General features: G+C 32.1%; 2 protein-coding genes across 2 annotated transcripts; one reads left to right on the top strand and one right to left on the bottom strand.

Moving 5' to 3' along the window:
* Positions 1-7,547: 7,547 nt before the first annotated feature.
* Positions 7,548-11,193, top strand: LOC131610190 (sugar transporter ERD6-like 7). Its single transcript, XM_058882074.1, has 17 exons — positions 7,548-8,051; positions 8,184-8,246; positions 8,508-8,597; positions 8,707-8,766; positions 8,866-8,997; positions 9,110-9,185; positions 9,262-9,326; positions 9,407-9,499; positions 9,602-9,682; positions 9,765-9,849; positions 9,995-10,038; positions 10,123-10,185; positions 10,287-10,346; positions 10,428-10,481; positions 10,602-10,661; positions 10,761-10,875; positions 10,958-11,193. Exons 1-17 carry the CDS (start codon positions 7,863-7,865, stop codon positions 11,071-11,073), a joined length of 1,446 nt encoding a protein of 481 aa, XP_058738057.1. The 5' UTR covers positions 7,548-7,862; the 3' UTR covers positions 11,074-11,193.
* A 126-nt stretch (positions 11,194-11,319) lies between these two features.
* LOC131610189 (probable indole-3-acetic acid-amido synthetase GH3.6) lies at positions 11,320-13,364 on the bottom strand. Its single transcript, XM_058882073.1, has 3 exons — positions 13,084-13,364; positions 12,737-12,844; positions 11,320-12,658 (listed from the first exon to the last, which is right to left on the bottom strand). The coding sequence occupies exons 1-3, from the start codon at positions 13,362-13,364 to the stop codon at positions 11,320-11,322; spliced, it is 1,728 nt and encodes a 575-aa protein (XP_058738056.1).
* Between the last annotated feature and the right edge of the window lie 7,278 nt (positions 13,365-20,642).

Raw genomic sequence — 20,642 nt, 5'->3', positions numbered from 1 at the left:
AAAAAAAAGAGAAAAACTTGCCCGAATGAAAGACTCAGTTACATTAAGCACTCACGGAAGAATGAGTGAAGCAAAAGAGTCTAAGTCGAATAAATTCCCAGTGTAACAAGTTGAGCACAATTACGAGAAACACAACATGAATGTCGAACCCAAAACCGATTGTTTATCCATTTCCTTGTGTGTCCCACCGTACCTAAACCCCATTACAACCTAGAAGACCTCAAAAAGTGTGTGAACTTTGTTAGTGTAGTGAAGGTAGAATTTATTCAAAATTAAGAGTTGATATTGCATACCTTTATTTTGTGAGTGCAAAACACTTTAACCCTGAGAGATTTGGTGAGAAGTGGGAAAAAGCTTGCAGGTAAAAAGGTACTCTGAAGTGGAAGTGTGGTAGAAAGTTTGGTTCGGCAAGCCAGAGATTCTATTAGAAAGGTAGACGCAAGTTGCGAATAACATCGGCAGTGTTGTGGAAAGAAAAATCCAGGGTGACCTCTGTTTGGTCTCTTGCATCACTTGAGGACAAGCAATGAGATAAGTTTGGGGTTGTGATCGGTCACCATTTCTACCTAATTTCTGTCATGTATTCGGTCTAAATTTGTCGATTCGGTAACACTTTGATCAATGTTTTATTGCTTTTGTTTAAGTATTTCATGTTTCATTGTTTTATGTTTACTTTGCATTATGTTTAAATTTAAGTTATTTAGATTCTTTTGATGCCGTTTGGTTAGTTGTGTATGTATATCAGGTTTAAACAAGTCATCTTAAGTGTCAAAGCAACTATGAAGGAAGGAGAGGCAAGAGAAAGATGAAAATTCAAGGGTCTGGGGTCTAACACGGCCGCCCGTGCTTCCACGCACGGCCCGTGTCAGGAGAATGGCACTCTCCATACAAAATCCAGGGACCACGCACGGCCGCCCGTGCTTCCACGCACGGCCCGTGTCAGGATGGCTGGGAGCAAAAATAAAAATAAAGAGCAACACGGCCGCCCGTGCGTCCAAGCACGGCCAGTGCTGCTGTGAGCGTGAAAACTTCCAATTTTAGGGCTTTTTCACTAAATCTCCACCTTGAGGGCACTTTGGACATTTCATTTGGCTGAGATTTGTACCTAGACTATTTAGTTGAGTTTGAGAGAATTATTTTGGGATTTTTGAATCATACGATAGAAAATCACAGAAGAGAGGAGATAGCTTCATCAAGGGTTTCGGAGACGGAGAGATTCAACGGTGGACACCATTGAAGATCAAAGTTCCCAATTATCTTTGTAATGTCTAAATTCTTTACTTTGTCTTTCTTGAATATTATGAGAGGCTAAACCCCCCAATGCTAGGGGGGTGGTCCTGATTTGGTTTTTGTAATAACGATGAATTTGTGATTTCGTCAATACATTGGTTTATATTATTCAGTTAAATTATGCAATGTTCTTCTTGTTTTCTTTATCGGTCAAATAAGGATTAATCTATGGCTAACAAATACAGGATTGTAGTTGTTAGGGTTTGTGTATAATTTGATTATAGTAGATATCACCTAGGACTAGGGATACCCTATAATTACCACATAATCTTGATTATATAAAAGCTTGGTTTCAATTTAGGTTCCTAAGGACTTAGGATTTAGGTTGGAAGACCAAAGGTTTCCTCACTAAGGACTTAGGAGGAAACACCCTAAGGATGTGGTAACTGAATGTTATGAACTTGTTGAAGAGATCTTAATTCTGAAAGTGTTACATGCCAAATCAACCACTCACCCTAGCATCTCATATATTTGATAACAAAACTCAATTTATTTTTCTCATTATTTTTTTTTTGCAAGGATTAAATTCCCCAAAACCAAAACATTAGTTTTTGTTCAATTGAATTATATTTTACGAATCTGTATTTCCTACGCAGTCCTTGAGATCGACATTCGGGGAATTTCCCCTATTATTACTACAGAGGCAAAAATAGTACACTTGCAATTTTTCCGATCAGTGATCTCAACCGAGCATTTTAAAAAAATTGTAATTTTTTTTAGAATCGTCTCAATACACGAGGACTCTCCTTCTGATGATAAGGTCTCAACTGCATGCACATTCAACGGTCCTGCAATTTACTTCTAACAAATATCGGGTTTGTTATTCACTTTTACTATATATAGAAAAGACGTCAAATTCAGGTACTCAGTTTCAAACTCAAGTTTAATTCACTCTTCTTCGTTACATATTGACTTGAGCGTTGAAGGGCTAAACTTGAAGGTCATCCCCCTCTCTGCCGCACCTGGAGCTTTGTTCCATCGTTACCATCGCTCCTTACTATATTTTTGTTTCCAGAATGGAACAGTGAGGTCGTTTGTGGAAAATAACTTCTAATTCACATGTTTTCCATAATTTCATGTTTGCTCTCCGATTTGTCGAGTTGTAACATTCTTATGTGAGTTATGTCACTGAATCAAGAGCATTCAAAATCAAACTCAAAGACTTGTTGCGTTCGTTATAATCAAGCATTGTTTCAACTTTAATTTTCTGAATTTCCATATCTCTAATTCCTACACCTCCTAGTAATGGTTGGGTTCAAAGTTATGCATCCCGCTTCTGCCCGAAAAGCTGTCGTCGCTACTGGAGCTCTGTTTACTAGTGTTTTTGATAAACAATCACGAGTTTAAAAAACAAGTGAGAATAACTCGAAAAATCTCCAAAGCAATTTGTGCAAATAATTTGTATAAAAACAAGTGCGTGCGAATTTAATGCAATCGTTCGTGCGAAGACAGTGTAAAGACAAAATTTAAATGAAGGCGAACTTTGGTAAATGATAAGATAAAGTGCGATAAAAGACATTAAATAAGGATAAAGACAAAAGACAAAAAAAGTAAATGTTTCATTTAAAGAAACAAAGATTGAACGCGGACACATACATGTTTCTCAGAAATTATTTTACTATTTGAAGTCGTATGGAGAGTATGTATGGAATTTTACGGCCCTTGTTACAATGTATAAGTTGGATATTTATCCTACTTACAAGTAATCGTTGACGACAGTTCTGACCACTAAGGAGATGCCATGTTTCAACCAACTTCTAATCTTCAGTTTCTCACTAGTGTGTCTATGTGTCACCAACAATTTGCTGTTTACAACCCATGTTGAAATAACTACTTCAAAATTCCCCGCAAACTTTTGATAATATTTGCCAATGTGTTGTCGACGTTGTCTTTGTTTGAAAACTTGAACTCGGGGAATTGCTAAGTCTTTAAAATCTTTGTGGCTTCGACGATTAATATTCCTGTCAACACATAAGTCATGTCGACTGTCCTACTCAGAATTTTGAACATGTTTGTAGGTGACTCTAATCTTGTGGATATGTTCTTGTTATTCTTTAAAACCATAAATATCACACTACTCAATTTCTCGGACGATGTTTTATCGAAGCTGGATCATTAATGTTCTTAAACACTTGATATTAATGCCTTAAACACTAAATGTTCCTTCATTACGACCTTCTTCGTTGACCTTCCATAAGCTAAAAATACCAGTGTAATAAATGCCCCCCCAAAATGCTACCTTCGATCATGCATCAGATGAGAGAAATGTGGTATTATTTTGTAACTACTTTGACACTATTTTCCACATTCTGCACATTTCATCTCAACCACGCTTTTTTCAATCATCATGACCAACTTTTTACCAAAATGTCACGTCTCAAAATGTACTATTTTCTATTCATCATTAATCCGGTTTCCAAGGCCCTTAAATAGCCACTAATAATGAAATAAAAAATTATTTTAATTTCAATAATTTTTCTTTCCCACAACTCAACGCCATTTTTTTGGCTCTGATCATGCCACTTGTCCACGTTACTGGAGGGAAGTTAAAGGCTTCACTTTGCATTCTATTATTCTATTTAAGTTCTTTCTTCTCTTAACTTGTATCTTTTTCTCTCATCTTCATTATTGAAAAAGCGAGAGCGAAAAACCCTAACAGTGTTCTCCGCCATTTTTTTAGCATTCTACCTTCTTTGCTATGGAAATTCTAGAGAGATGGCCAATCTAGAGAGATCCAAAATATCATTGTTGAGGACTAAAGTTCAATCCAGAAACGAACTGGAAAGAATCGATCAATCACAACTCAAATCAACAAGGAATAAACTCAACTGATATAATATTTCATCCAGATAATGAGTTGTGAAGGAGAGCTAAAACAAAATTTCTTCCACAAGGGATGAACCTAGTGAGGAATTATAAAGGATACAGACTATGTTCGAGATAGTCATTACCAAAGTAAGTGGATAAGGAACATTAAGATGTACAAATAAGCATGAGTATGTGTTTGGCTCTGCATGATGTATGTATGTATGTATATATGAATGTTCATACATGTATGAGTATTATGCATATGTTGAAAAAACAGACACACTGACTATCTACATCAGACATCACAATACAACAGGATACTCGACCAATTCTTAATAATATAGAAATTCTGTTGGAGATAATAAGTAACCACTAGAGAAACCAAAATCTTATTATAGAGCCCAACTCCTTGGGAAAGTGAAGATACTGCTTGGGGAATATTTGGAGCACAATCTTCTTTCACCAATAATCCAATGAAAGAATACAAAAGTTGCAAAAACTCTGCTAGGGGAAAGGATGAATCTGTCGGGATTAACACCACAAAATCTTACAAACTTCCCAGGGTGACAAAAACTTCAATTTTTCTGAGGAAATATGAAGACCTTCTAGGGATACACAAAGCACACTCTTTGGAGATTAACAATCTCTGAGAGGGAATACTTCACCAAGTCACAGTAGAAAATTCACTACAAAAAAAAAGCTCATTAGTGACGTGAAAACCACGCCACAAATAGAAAAAACACTTCACAAACCAAAATTTGCGACGTGAAGTATTACGTCGTAGGAGGCAAGGTGGCAACTTTTAATGACGTGATATTCACTTCACTAAATAGTGAAGTGAAAATCACGTCACTAAATTTGGACCAGATATTAACACAATTTATATATTATGTCTAATTAAAAAATAACCTAATAAACCTAACAAACCTAATTTATAAAAATCTAAACAAAAATCTAATAAAAAATTTTAGAAAAAAACTTACCTCTTCTTCAATCTACTCCACCTTCTTCTACTTCACCTTCTTCTCCTTCACCTTCTTCTCCCTTCAAAATCTAAACAAAAAGAAATTTAACATTAAAATTATAATATAATATGAATATAAATCAAAATTATAAATAAATACTGATGCAATTTACCTTTAGGATAAGACAACGTGATATTTATGAAAAATAGTTATGATTCAATGGTATGAAAAATTAATTTGGGTTTGAAATTGGGAGAAAGGGTTTTATGTTTGGAGACAAACCAGAAAAGAAAATTTGAGAAAGGAATGAACGCGTCTGGGAGGGAGAAGGATAAGGCGTGTATTTATAACACCATCAGCGACGTGAATTTCACGTCGCAACCTAGCCACGTGTAATTCACGTCATAACCTCCCCAACGATATAAAACCATCTTCTCTCACTACAATAAAGCCTGCACAGGCCAACTTTAATTGTTTGGCGTGGAATAACGAGCCTATCAGCGACGTGAATTTCACGTTGCAACTTTGCCACTTGTAATTCACGTCCCAACCTCCCCAACGGTAATAAATAATTTCTCTCACTGCAATAAAGTCTGTACAGGTCAGTCTGCAAAACTTTAGCGACGTGAATTACACGTCACTTCTGAAATTTTGAAAATTTTCAAATTTCACCCATTTGAATGTCCCCCCCGCCTATTTAATTTTTTATATTAATTTTATTGTTGCGGCGTGATTCCCACGTCACAACTATTTTTTTTTTAAAAAAAAAAACCTGACACACAATATTTACCTTATGTTTGATATTTTAATATTAAAATTTTTAGTGACGTGTTTTACACGTCGCAACTACCTTTTATGACCCATGTGATTATCACGTCATTATTTCATGTGGCTAGACAACACATTTCTTGTAGTGATTAAAGCTCTGTGGGGGAATTCCAAATCAAGTTTCAACAAAAACAGAGAGAATCCAAATATTTAAACAATGCTTCTAGATTATCCATAAATGTTCAATCAAGACCTGGCTGAGGAAAAAGTACAATCATCTAGACAAATTCATATCAACGCTCATCTGGGAAATCTAAACTCAGTTGGAGAAAGATGAATCAGACATGCCATAACAACTTGGAGGAAAGCCACTATCAAATTATTAAACCATAGGGGAAACCCGAAAATATATGCAAGGTGGGCCACAAGAACAACTCTGCTTGGGAGAACACTAAGCTCCACATTTCAAGATTTAGAACCATTCAACAATATCATCTTCATCTTTGTATTTAACTTCATCATTCAAACAAGTAAAATAGTCCTTAACCAAGAGCTTTGATTCCACTCTGATGGGAAATTAAGACAAAATAACATAACAATACACAATGGATATAAAATTCCCCATACTTGTAGAAACCTTGAGGATCTACAATAAATATTAAATGGCAAATCAAACAAATAAACACACAAAAGAACACCGACGTAGAAAATCCCTCAATATGAGAGTAAAAACCGAGTCTTCCAAACCAAAGAAATAGCCCCACTATAATCAATTGAGGGTACAAGAAAGTCTTAAAGTGATTCACAAACAAGTGCTTACAACCGCAAATCACAAAGCAAAATTAATTTACAAATAAGAATCAAAAAGTTGAAAAAATAACCCAAATCTACATCTCCAACGCATGGCACAAATCTCTCAGCTTAGACCTTGTTTTCAAATTCTAAACGGTCAAAAGTTCGATACATGAGTTGCAAACATGCCCTCAAAATTTCAGTTTGATCCGATGGTGAACGAATCGGAAATCGTCGATTTAGTGAGACTGACGCAGAAAAAACATGAATATATTTCTCTCATTTTCTCTCTTTTGAATCTTTATTTTCTCTATATCTCTCTTAACCCTAAATTGATTCTCCACTTAAATAATTAAAACAAATAAGTTATTCATATTTGAATCTTTCTCCACATAGAAAGGATATCCAAGCCCAACAGTATTTACATAACCATAAAAAACCTATACAATTTTTGAACTCTCACATCTTCAGATAAGAAAATAAATGTGCAAATTATGTACACCTAACTTTAGATTTTTGGTATTCTTAATATTTTCTTTGGAGCTTGTTTGTGGGATTGACCCCTCCTTTTGATCTGCTTTTAGTTTTCTATACATGAGATTAGATAACAAAAGAAAAGAACATTCTCATAAAAAAGACATTCTCCCACTAGTCATTGTCCCATATTTAATTCTTCCAACAGATTTTAAACTCATGGCAAATACAGACCACATGTTACACTTGTCCTATACGTTAGTTCCTTGTCCATTCAATCAACCACATTGGATCTGGTTGCGCGACTTATTACAAATGCGACAAAAAAATGCCAGCTATGTGTGGTATGCTAAATCTCACAATCTCTCATTACAAAATCACTCACGTACGTATACTCAATATTATAACTCAAATTGATGATTTATTCCTATAATAATCTTTTTTATTGTATTATAAAGTGTGACAATTAAGAGATTTGCAAAGTAATTAAATATAAATAAATTGCTTTTTTTTTTTTTTCCTATAGCAATAGCAGCATATGTTTACGTGCATTTGAGATTTTGAGTCACTTGGCTTTATCCATAGTATATTGCATTTGTTTTCTTGATACTATGTTGTTGGAACAGTTTTGTATGTGATAGGACATGAGCCAATAATTAAGAGATCTGAAGTTTGAAACTTTGAGGTTGTTTTTTTGACCATTCTCTAATCCTATACAAACTGAGTCACTATCATATAGTCTTCACAAATCACAAAGGTAGCAAAATGAAGATGGAAATCAAAGAGGATGTTGAAGGTGGTAAGCAGAAAATAATAACAGAACCATTGTTAGGTGAAAACAACAACCAACTTGTCCATGGAACCAAAGATCATGATCATCCTCATAATCATCCATGGATGGTTTACTTCACCACATTCATTGCTGTTTGTGGTTCTTATGAATTTGGTGCTTGTGTAAGTCTTTACTTCACCACTTCTATGTTTTACTATAAATCTGTTCTATAGTTGAAAATCAACAACAACAAAAATAAGCACTTTTTTTTATTCAAGATGCTTACTTGCTTGCTTGTTATTTTTGTTTTCTAGGCTGGATATTCATCTCCAACTCAAGATGCTATCAGGAAAGATCTAAGCCTGTCTTTGGCAGAAGTAAGCCAGAAATTATCCAAAGTTTGATTTAACTTCATAATCCATAGATTAGTGAAAACTTAGGAAATGGACTGAAAATGATTAAGAATATTCTAAAAATATTTCAAGTAAATATTAAGTTATTGGCTGTACAATTTTTTGGTACCAAACTCATGATTATTATGCACTAAAAATGTTGTATTATTTCATACTTAGTGGATTTGATTCATGTGGTAGATTTGATGTTGTTTTCTTTGGTTTTTTCTGATTGAATGAATGCAGTACTCCTTGTTTGGCTCTATCTTGACTTTTGGTGCAATGATTGGCGCGATAACAAGTGGTCCTATTGCTGATTTCGTTGGACGAAAGGGGGTAATTTCAGTAAAATGAAGATGGTTGTTTTGGAACTAGCTTCCAAATTGTTAATTATCTTTATTATTTGGAGTATTCATAAAAAGCTGGTTTTGGAATGTATATGCAGGCAATGAGAGTATCAAGTGCTTTCTGTGTTGCAGGATGGCTTGTTATTTATTTTTCAAAGGTTCTTCATACACAACCTATGTGATTTTTTTTTTGTCATAACTGTTCTCCAATGATTAACTGAGTGGCTTTTCTCTTGTTCTCTTACATATATATTTAGGGTCCAGTTCCTTTGGATATTGGGAGACTAGCAACAGGATATGGAATGGGAGTCTTTTCATTTGTGGTTCCTGTCTTCGTAGCAGAAATTGCACCAAAAGAACTCCGAGGAGCCCTCACTACTTTAAATCAAGTATATTTTTGCTACACATTGTAACTCTATGATCATGAAAATAACTAATATACAAGTATTTGCAATAAAGGTAGCAATGGTGTATAAGTTTTTCTTTCTTCTTCTTTTGTAGTTTATGATTGTTACTGCTGTATCGGTTTCATTCATTATCGGAACAGTACTTTCATGGAGAGCTTTAGCAATAATTGGTCAGTTTTCTTCACAATTTGAACATTATAAATTAGTTGAAGCTTTTCAGTACTAGATCCGTGTTTGCATTTGCAGGCCTGATTCCCACGGCTGTGTTGCTTTTGGGTCTGTTCTTAATTCCAGAGTCTCCTAGATGGCTTGTAAGAAATAAATCTCCATCTTCATTTTTTTAAGAGAAAATAGGAAGTGGTTAACTCAACATCAATAGTACTAACTGTAGGCAAAGAAAGGGCGCGCAAAAGATTTTGTGGCAGCATTGCAAACACTTCGCGGTAAAGGTGCTGACATATCTCATGAAGCTGCCGAAATTCAGGTGAATATATGTTTGTGACTTTGCTATCATGCACAATACTGAAGACAAAGCTTTCCAGATATAATGCAATTTTAAGCGGATGTATCTGTCACCGACACACAGGATTATATAACTAGCTTAGAACTTCTGGCAAAACCGAAGATGCTGGATTTGTTTCAAAGAAGATATCTGCGCTCGCTTACAGTATGTATCTATAATTTTGATTTTCCTTCAATCCAAGCAAGTACACAGAAAGCACTACAGATAACTCATTTTGGTCTGACAGATTGGAATAGGGCTTATGGTTTGCCAGCAGTTTGGGGGAATCAATGGAGTTTGCTTTTATACAAGCAGTATTTTTGATCTTGCAGGTACTTATGTAATTGTAACTTTTCATCCAAACTCTAACTCTATTTACATGTAACCTATAGTTCTCATTGAAATCATGTTTTAAATCTTGAATAAACCTTATGAAGCACTCAAATATTTACTTTGTTTTGGTGTATTTTGTCATAGGATTTCCTTCGGCGACCGGGACTATAATTTATGCTATTCTTCAGGTTCTTTTTTTAAACTTTACTTCCTTGGAAAGTTTAATCTTGGTTTCTCTCAAACTAACGGAGTCATGTTTATTAATTTCGCAGATTATAATAACAGGTCTTGGAGCAGCCCTCATAGATAAAGCTGGAAGGAAGCCTCTACTTTTGGTAAGTTCCAAGCACAAAACATTATAGCTTCAAATTTTCATTTCCTTATCATCTTCATGTATGAGTATGATATTTTTATTACAATTTCTTGGTTTCATTAGGTGTCTGGATCAGGATTGGTTGCAGGATGTATATTTACAGCAGTTGCATTCTATCTTAAGGTACATTTCAACTCTGAACATTATGACGTCGAGTTCTTAATCCGAATATTAATGTAAAAGTGATATCCTTGTGAATAACAGGTTCATAATGTGGGCTTAGGGGCAGTCCCAGCACTGGCTGTAACGGGCATACTAGTATGGCTACTACCCTTTCCCCGTTGATGCTTTTTTTATTTTATGAATCTCATTCTCCGAAATATGAACTCATTCGCCATGTGACATGTACTATTTATATTTATATTTATATGATATCAGGTCTACATAGGATCATTTTCAATAGGAATGGGAGCAATTCCATGGGTTGTGATGTCCGAGGTACGCCCTGATCCCTTCGAATTCGTCAGTTATAAAGAATGTCTGTTACCTGGCAAAAAGATGGCACAAATTTTGCTGAAATATTACCTTGTGGCGCAGATATTTCCTGTGAATATAAAAGGACAGGCGGGAAGCATAGCCACATTGGTGAACTGGTTTGGTGCATGGCTATGCTCTTATACTTTCAACTTTCTCATGAGTTGGAGCTCCTATGGTAAATACATTATTTTTCAGCTATATTTCATTTCAAGAAAGCTATAGAACATGTGTGATTACTTTGTAATTGTGATTTTCAGGTACATTCATTCTTTATGCTGCCATCAATGCACTAGCTATATTGTTTATAGTCGTAGCAGTTCCAGAAACCAAAGGTAAAAGCCTTGAACAGTTACAGGCAGCCATTAACGCGTAGGAAGCTTGCGATTTTCTGAGTTTGGTGGAACAACAATGGATACAAGTTGGTGATTGAATAACTAGCCTTATTTTTTATAGTCTGTTTAGTTTAATAAAGCAACACATGTCTATTGAAACATCTCATCTTTCAAGATATTTTATTATTGAAAAAAAGCAACTAGATCGTTCTGAACATCATGTTTAAAAATGTGACAGATTGAAAATTAAGGTAGTGCTAGACATTCAATCCATTCACTTTACATTCTTAGTCATCCATTGATACGGTAACAAAAGCGAACTTTTCCAAGAGTTTGACAACTTCAGTATTCCTTATAATCTTTGGTGGCTTATATTGACTAGCTGATGTTCCCTTCTTAATGGCCAATTCTGATAACTTATCAAAGGCTCCATTCCTTAGGATGATCATCACTAATTTCCCTAAATGAGCTTTATGCTTCTGCACCTTGTACAATGCTCCCAAACCGCTCTCAAGAGATGAAATGCAACTTTTAAACACTTTAATCCATTCCTCTGAAAATTTAGATTCCTCTTGAACTTCTACAAATACCTTCAACTGCTTCGACACCGGTTCCTGATCCAAGAAACTTGCAAACTCAACAATCTCAATTGAGTCAATTCCCATAGCACCTCTAATTGCAAGTTGAAAATTCTCAACTGCTGATATCAAGTCTTTCTCAGTTATAATCTCAGCGGAAGACTTAGGTGCCCTCATCACAAATTCCACTTGAGGCGATGAATTATAAAAACCAACAACTCTAACTATATCCCCTAGTTTGTATCGATAAAATCCTCGGTAAGTAGTAACAACCACTTCATACATCTTCCCAACCTCAACGCTGCAAAGGTCTACTGTTTGTTCGTCGACAACATCATCATTATTATTCATCTCAAATGGAAGAAACTCAAAGTATGCAAAAGTAGGAAGTATAACGAATCGTGTTGTCTCTGGTGGTTGCGTTAAGTCTAAATTTAAACCTACACAACACTCGGAAGCAAAGTAATCACCTCCTAAAATCGGTACATCTCCTGCATAAAACTTAAGTTTTTGATAGTACTGCGTCATGCTCCCTGTCGTAACACACCTGATAAACCGAACATTCGGAAACAATCTACGTACAATCCCATCCCAGTTTTTATCTGCACAAACTAATCTTATTCTGGCTGACAATTCATGTTGAGGACCACCAAGTGTGTTGATTACTCCTTCTCTCATTTCCAAATCAGAAATTTCATGACTCGGATAACCACAATCAAGATCATGACATAGCTGCTCCCACTTGGACTCCAAAAAACCAAATCCTTTAATCAAACCTATAGCATAAGGAGTACTAATTCCATCTATAACATCAATGTTCCTAAGGCCGCATAAAAGATGGCAATACATTTGATGATCCACATTAGATCCAAGCATAACTTGTAGGGGACTGGAGAACCTGGAAAGTTGTGCAGAAGATACTTTACCACTTTGTAAAGGGTATGAAGAGGCTGCCGTAACCTTTAAGCCACTTTTAGTTGTAGTAGTAGATTTGTCAGCATAGAGAAACAACAGGATCTTGTTGATATTTGGCCTTGGAGGAAACTGGCTGCATGATGAAGGTTTCAAATTTAAACTGATTGTTATAAAACAAACATAAGACCTTTAAAAATTTAGCAGGGTTTACCTATGAAGAACAGCAATACTCCCTGTGTGAGCAATAAATGATGCTGCTTTCGAAAGGGTTGAATCAAAGTAAGGGATGAGCTTTGGTTTCATCGACGTGGTTCCCGAGCTAAAAAAGAAAAAGTCACAGTGATCATCAGGGCCGTATTTGAGAGTCTGGAAGACGGCCTATAGCATAGGGCCTCACACTTTTTTTATGAAATACAGACTGTTAAAAAAATACACGACTAAAATGAAACTAATTAACTTCAACATTTTATACAGGATCTCTCAAAAGTTTGAGACGGCTTTGTTCATCGTATAATAAATAATTAACTGAAATGAAGAGTTAAAAGGTGAGATATATACCTGTAGAAGAAACATAGAAGAGGATCAACAGAGAGAAGAGGGTGATGATTAGGATGATGATCAGCCATCTGTTGAATAAAGTCAATGTAATCTTCATAGGTAGAGAGTGGAACAAGACTTGTGAAAGTGGAAGGATCAAGAGTATTGTTATTGGAGAAAGATTGAAGATAATGTGAAGAGGAATTGTGAAGAAGAATAGAGCCAAGAGTCTCCAACTGGTGATGTTTGGCATTCATGGTTAAATCTTCAATCTTCTGTATCAGTTCTGAGCCAGACATCATGTGAAGGGATTGATGAGATAGATAGAGAAATTCTGTTTAATGTTGTTGTGCTTGTTTGATCAATCTAGTACTATGTATATATAGATGTGTGTGTTTGTGAATTGTGAACATCAAGAAAGATTCATTGACTTTTAGGCTTTCATTGCAGCTACTTGTCACATGTCAATGACTACAATCTGACTCCAATGTAATATTTTATTTTATTTTCAACATTGGTTTTCACCTTTGATGGAGTTGCCCCTTTTCTTAACATTTGACCACTCATAATTCTTTTCTTTTCATATTTTTTCATTTGTTTTTTTCATTTGTTATAGCAGATATATTTTGAGACTTTTGGAATTTTTTAAATTATTTTTGTTTATTTTTTTATAGTTTCATATTTATATTATGTATTATAATATATTGTAAATTACTCTAAAAATTTGCAATTGAAACAAAATAATTCAATATATCAAATTACATTAAAAAGAAAAAAGAAAATATATAGTTAAGTTTTGTTTGGCTAATTATTTTTTAAGTTTATTGCTTCTAAGTTCGTATAACAATAAAAAAAATCTGATTTTAAAGTCATTTTTTTTAAAATTGTATATATTCAAAGAATATTAATATTGTTGACAAAATAATATTGCTTATAGCTTATAGTATTTTTTTTCAAGATAATGTTGTTGACAAAGTCAATATTAATATTTTTGTGTCTCTTTAGTTTTTGACAATAATATTTTGAAAATATTTAAATAAAAATACTTTTATTTTTATTTTTTTAAATTGTTTTCAAAATATTACACTTACTATATAGTTATATAGTTAATTGATCATATCTTTATTCAGATTTTTTTACAAATTACTGTTCAGTTTATTAAAATTATGAAAAGACATATCACTGTTCAATTTATTAAAATTATGAAAAGACATATCACTGTTCAGACTATTAAAATTATGAAAAGATATATCACTGTTCAAATTATTAAAATTATTAAAAGACGTATCATTTTTCAAATTATTAAAGACATATTAATGTTCAGTTTCTAAAATTATGAAAGACATATCAGTGTTTTTTTTACTCCATAGAGACTAAAGTTAATCTAGAGGTATATCAAAATCTAGTCTCTCATTTGGAGGACAATCCACAAAAAATAGTAGTTGATGAATACCCTAGATGACACCTCAAATTTACTAATGCAGCTTTTTATTAAGGAAATTTTTTATCAGACTTATATCTTACACGGTTGGTTGGTTGCTAATGTGTACTACTGCCATATAAAGTTAAAACGAGATATGATTCGTTAATAAGTTTAAAAAGACATATGGTTATTAAAAGACATATTAAAAGACATACTCCAGGTTAAAGAGACATATCACTGTTCATTTAAACTAAAAGATATATCAGTGTCCAGTTTATGAAAACTATGAAAAAGACATACTATCTTTATTCAGATTATTAAAAGACATATCACTGTCCAGTTTATTATTTTTATTCAGGTTATGAAAACTATGAAAAGACATATATTTATTCAGGTTATTAAAACTATGAAAAGACATATGACTGTTCAGATTATTAAAAAAATTATGAAAAGACATATCACTCATCAGGTTTTTCAAATTACGAAAGACATAACACTGTTCAAATTATTAATCAAACAAAAAAAAACTACTTATCTATTAATTTAGAATTAGTGATTCTCATAATATCAAAATCTAAAATCTCTCAAATGAGAAGGACAATCTATAGCAAATACTCTAGATGACACCTCAAATTTGGTAATGTATATGTACAACGTTTGCTAATGCATCTGCACAATAATTTCACCTCGATAACAATGTGGAATCTCCACTATCCAACTTCTCTCCAACATCAATTTAACCCCGATAGCAATGTGAAATCTCCACTTCCCAACTTCTCTCCAACATTTAAAGGATGTTTTTACTAGAGAAAATTTCACCCTAGTTACATTGATGATTCGTATTACTATCATAGAATCAATATTTAACTATACATATTACTTAAAAGTTAAAACTATGAAAAGATATATTTTGTGTTCAATTTATTAAAATTCTAAAAAGACATATCAAATGTTCAAAATATTATTAAAATTATGAAAAAACATACCATTATTTAGATTATTAAAAGTTAAAACTATGATACCACTTTTTAAATAAAATGAAAAGTCTATATGACTGTCTGGGAAGTTATTAAAAGTATGAAAGTGTCATGTGCATGTTAAGGTTTTAGAAAATACATATCAATAATAATAAAATTATTACAAATAATACCAAAATGTGATAATATTGTTACAAGATATAAAAAAATATTGTTTCAAATAAACATGTGAGTAACAAAATATAAATATAATCCAAAATCTTGATAATATAAGAATAAAACAATTTTTGTATTTGTTATTAAAAAAGTTGTTTTTAAAATATATATGCGCTAATTTAACATTATTATTAATTTAAATAAAGTTAAACTAAAATAGAATAGAAATCAAATAAAGTAAATAAAAGTGATTAGAAAAAACACCATGACTGGTAAAAGAAAAGAAAAATGGACCTGATGTTTCAAATGTGACAAGCTCCAAAATGTTTAAAGTTTTCGAAATATATCCTATATAAAAAACAATTGAGTTTTGTAAAGAAAAATAAAAATAAAATTAATGGTGATAATTTCATGGCTAGAGAGATCGAAATAACTAAGTGCTCACATATTTGATAGAGATAAATGAAGAAGAAAAATTGACCTTATGAGAGAGGTGATCTTAAATATAAATTAAAAAATCGATTGTAATCAATGAAAGAGAAAGAGAGAATAGTAAATTTATCAAAATATTCTTATTTATTAGATGGGTGTATTTTTTTTTTTTTACAACCAAAAGCTTTTGAAATATATCCTATCTAAAAAACAATTTGATGATAAAAGAATTTGCAAAGGAAAATAAAAAGAAATTTATTGGTGATAATTTTATGGCTAGAGAGATAATGTTATAGAAGTGTAATATTTCTTTCCACTTTCCAAGACTCTGTCCCAAAATAATATTTATATTGGTTTTTTATCTAAATTAAGAAAATATGCTGGAATAAACAAAAGAAAAAGAGAAAATAATAAGTTCATAAAAATATTTTAATTTAGTATTAGTGTATTTTAATTCTTATTAATGTATAATGAGATAATAATAAATTGACAATAATAATGTTTATTAGATCGTACAATCCACCTATAAAAAATTAAAAGTACATTTAAAGAATTAAAGGACACTTATTTTGAAATATATAATTTTTAAAATATAACATATATCTTAAAACTGAAAAAAAGTAAGTAGTATCATTCAAATACAATTAATAATATGTAAATTTAAAATAACTAAATAAATTTTCTCTATTTCATTTAAATGAAAAAGTTAAAAAGAAACTGATTTAAATAAATTTGTTTTAAAAAGTGCATCACTGAATCAAATACGAGAAATACATGTATTTTTTTTAAGTTGACTTTTTCTCTTCTGCCATTTTCTCTTACAAACCAATTTTCCTTATAATACTTATATTTAAAACAATTAATTAGTATTTATAGTATTAGAAAATGGTTAATTAATTCATTTATGATCCGAATAATTGTATTATTTAAAAAAAAAATTTAAATACATCTAGATGGATGGTACACCTAATAGCACAACGGAAAGAATATTATGACTAATATTTAAAAGAGACAACATATTATTTTAATGAGGCATGGTTGAAAGAGAAATACATAATATTGTAATGAAACTTAAAAGTTTGTATAGTTATAGAAGAATTTTTTTTTTTTTTTGTGAAGGAGTTGTTTTAAGTTTTGATACATGTAGATTTAAATTTTTTAAAAATTGTTAACCAATTGTGTGAATTTTTTGGACCGAACAGTTTCACAAACTGATTTTGATTCATTAATTCAAATGGTTTATAAGATTTCGATATGATTTTTTTTCCGACTTATAATATCTGTATCAACATTTGTGAATAATTGTTTCTATATTTTGTCGATTAAAAACATGAAAATTATTTATTATTAAATTTTAAATGCACTTTTAGTTTTATAGTTTAATCATTTTAAAATTTTAGTCTTCTATTTTAAATTTAACTTTTTGAACCATATTGAACTATTGAGATTTCAATGGATTTTTCATGTATCGATTTTCATGTAAGATGAATTTTTTTTAGATGTATCAATGTGTCAACTAAATATTTATGAATGTTCTGGGTACTAATTTAACAATTGATATAATACAATTGCTGACAGTATTATGTTAAGGTATTCTATTTTATTTTTTTACTTAAATCTAGATGGAAAAGATGATAATTCAATAAGAATTTTTTTGTGTTATTAATATTTAAATTATATATTTATTGATTAAATATTAATAATAAATATTTTTTTTAACTAAGATGAATATATATATATATTAATTCAAAAAGTCAATAAGGTACAAGTGATCCCAAAGGATCCAACTAATCAAACAAGACAAGGAAGGACAACAAAAAGAAGATGCCTACATCATAAGCCTAGGTATGTGATCTCTAAGACATTTATCTTTCCAACCTCTGGAGATGATATTATCTACAATCTTACTAACAGTATTTTCTCTATCATGTGTATCAAAAATTATAGCATTCCTAAGTTGCCATATACCATAGATTGACTCAGAAAATGCAAGCTTCAGCAGTCAGGCTTTCCACCCCTTCTTATTAGTAGTAGTGAGAATCCACTGCAGTTCTATATTCCAATCTTGAGGAGTATGTTTGATATCGATCCAATTCAGAATGGCTTGCCATATATCATTAACAGCCCTGCATTTAAAGAATAGATGTGGAATAGATTCAGAAACAAGATTACAAAAGCTGCAGACAGGATCTTGAATAAATCCAAACCGGATGAGTCTATCCTTGGTTGGAAGTCTTCCATGGCATAACATCCAAGTGGTGATCATGGCTCGAGGTCTAGCAGAATTGTGTTGCACCAGGTATCTCCAAGGAACCCTTGGAATATCATCAACAAGACTATCATAGACCTGTTTTCATACTGAATTTCTACTTTGTTAACATATCGTTCCAAAGCACCTGGATCCTTGTAATATTATCTCTCTGCAGCATTATAGCCTGGAAAATCTAGGACCAAGAACTACCAGGTTCCATATCCATCACATGAGTCCCCTTCAGGTAATATATATGAGTCCACATTACCCACAAATTATCAGCTTTTCTATATATATTCCAAAGGCATTTAAGCATAGTGTAACTCAGTTGGAGAACTGACTTTTTTATTTCGCAAGCAATGTTGCGGTGAGCAAAAGTCACCACCGACTTTTATTTTGTCCAATTTCAGAAAAGGTAAAAAGAACAGAAAAAAAAGACATTTTTTAGAAGAAACGGGCTCGGGGGGTAAGTTTTGAAAAGGGAAGGTGTAAGCACCCTTTTCATCCACAGTTCTTTGTGGGCTCTTAGTTTGCTTGGCTCATGTTTGTTTATTGTTTGTTTGATAAGGTATCCCTACGCTTCGAGGGACTCTATTATTTCCCGAAAGGCAACCAAGAGGGGCGTACCCTAGAGGTGAGTGGGTGCGAGTGTGTTAGATTCGAGTATTTAATCTTGTATTTAGGTTAGCTAACGTTTGATTTCGTTATCTTGCCATACACACCCTAATTAAACATACATCTAGCAAAATATATATACAATAATTTAGAGTGCGGAAATTTAAAAGCAGAAATATAAAACCTAATTACTATTACATAAAAAAACTTGTGCGACCTATACACCTTCTAAAAAATAAAAAGCAATAAGAATACATGCGACATTCATAGAGTTTGAGTTTGAGTTTGAGGGAGAGAAGATCGCGAGAAGTTAGGGGTGAAAAGTTAATTAAAACTGTTTCTAACTTAACCTAAATTAATTATATAAAATATCTAATTAATTAAATCCTAAAAATTAGTTATGTACAAATTAATCCTAAAATCTAATTTAATCTTAAGACTATGTCACAATTAAATTACTTAGAAACTCTAATGTCTAATTTAATTAAATTGTTTGTGATTTTTATGTTAATAAAAACTAATTAATCTAATTAACTTATTTACAAACTAATTAAAAAACTAGCCTAATTAAACTAATTAACCTAAATCCAATTATTTTTATATTTTTAATGATTTAACTAATAAGCCAAACTAAAGTCCTAATTGAATAGTTTTTATGTACAGACTTTTTTGGAATCAAAGAAAGAAATAAGAAAAAGATATTCGCTGGGCTTGTATTGTTTGAGGCCCAATTTGTTAAATCCAAAGCACACAGGGGGGTGCTTATTCTTGTAAGTTTGCAGCTTGATGTGTTGTTGGATTTTTTGATTTAGAAATTGATTAGTAGTAATGAAATCTTGGTTGGAAAAAAAAACAGATTATGATTTAAAAAAAATAATCATCATCAGAAAAAAGATAATTTAAAGTAAACTGATTTAAAAAAAAAAACAAATACTATTAGAAAGGATTTATATTATTTATGTGAATGAGAACAAAAGGGAGAATTGTTGGTTTTCACGTGTATAAAATGTGTTAGAAAAAAGTGGGAATAGTGAAGATTGTTAATAAGATAGAAGAAAAAAATATGATTTTTAAAAGTGGAGAACCATCAAATCATTTGGTCTTTAAAAAATTAACATTGAAATATTAAAAATAGGGAGGCCTCATTTTTAAATCATCGGCCAAGGTAAAAGGTTTTAAAAAAACTATAAAAATTTGTGAAATCGTGAATGGTTTGAAAAAATGTGTAGGTAATTGTTGATGATTGTTGGTTCTTGTTCCTCAAAAGAGAGGGTAGAGAGTGTCTATTTATAGAATGAGAATTAGGTTAAAACCACTCTTAAAAAGGAAATGATCCAACCCAATGGCCCATGGACCTTTCTTGATTGATAATCCACTAAATGAATCTTATGCCACCGTTGTCATCTCTGGTTCGCTTGTTCGCCTGGGGTGGGTATCTTATGAAAGAAATGCAAAATAAGTTTTGTTTTAGTACACTAATAAACCCTTTAATTGCGGTTGGACAACACAACTGTAGTGGAAATTTAAGTCCTCTAGCTAACAACGGTTGGTTGAGTCCACTGTTGTTAAATCATTTTCAACTTATCTCACTTGAATTTTCTTCTAGGATATGCTTTGTTTTTTATTATAATTTAAATATACAAATTTGAATTGGATGATGATAGATATTTTAGTTATAGGTGAGAAGAGGTGGTGAAATATTTGAATGATAAGATATTTTTGTTTC

Source organism: Vicia villosa, linkage group LG6 (genome assembly GCF_029867415.1).
Source record: "Vicia villosa cultivar HV-30 ecotype Madison, WI linkage group LG6, Vvil1.0, whole genome shotgun sequence".
NCBI classification, from domain to species: domain Eukaryota; kingdom Viridiplantae; phylum Streptophyta; class Magnoliopsida; order Fabales; family Fabaceae; genus Vicia; species Vicia villosa.
The sequence above is the reverse complement of the archived record's forward strand: the minus strand, read 5'-3'. Positions and strand labels throughout refer to the sequence as shown.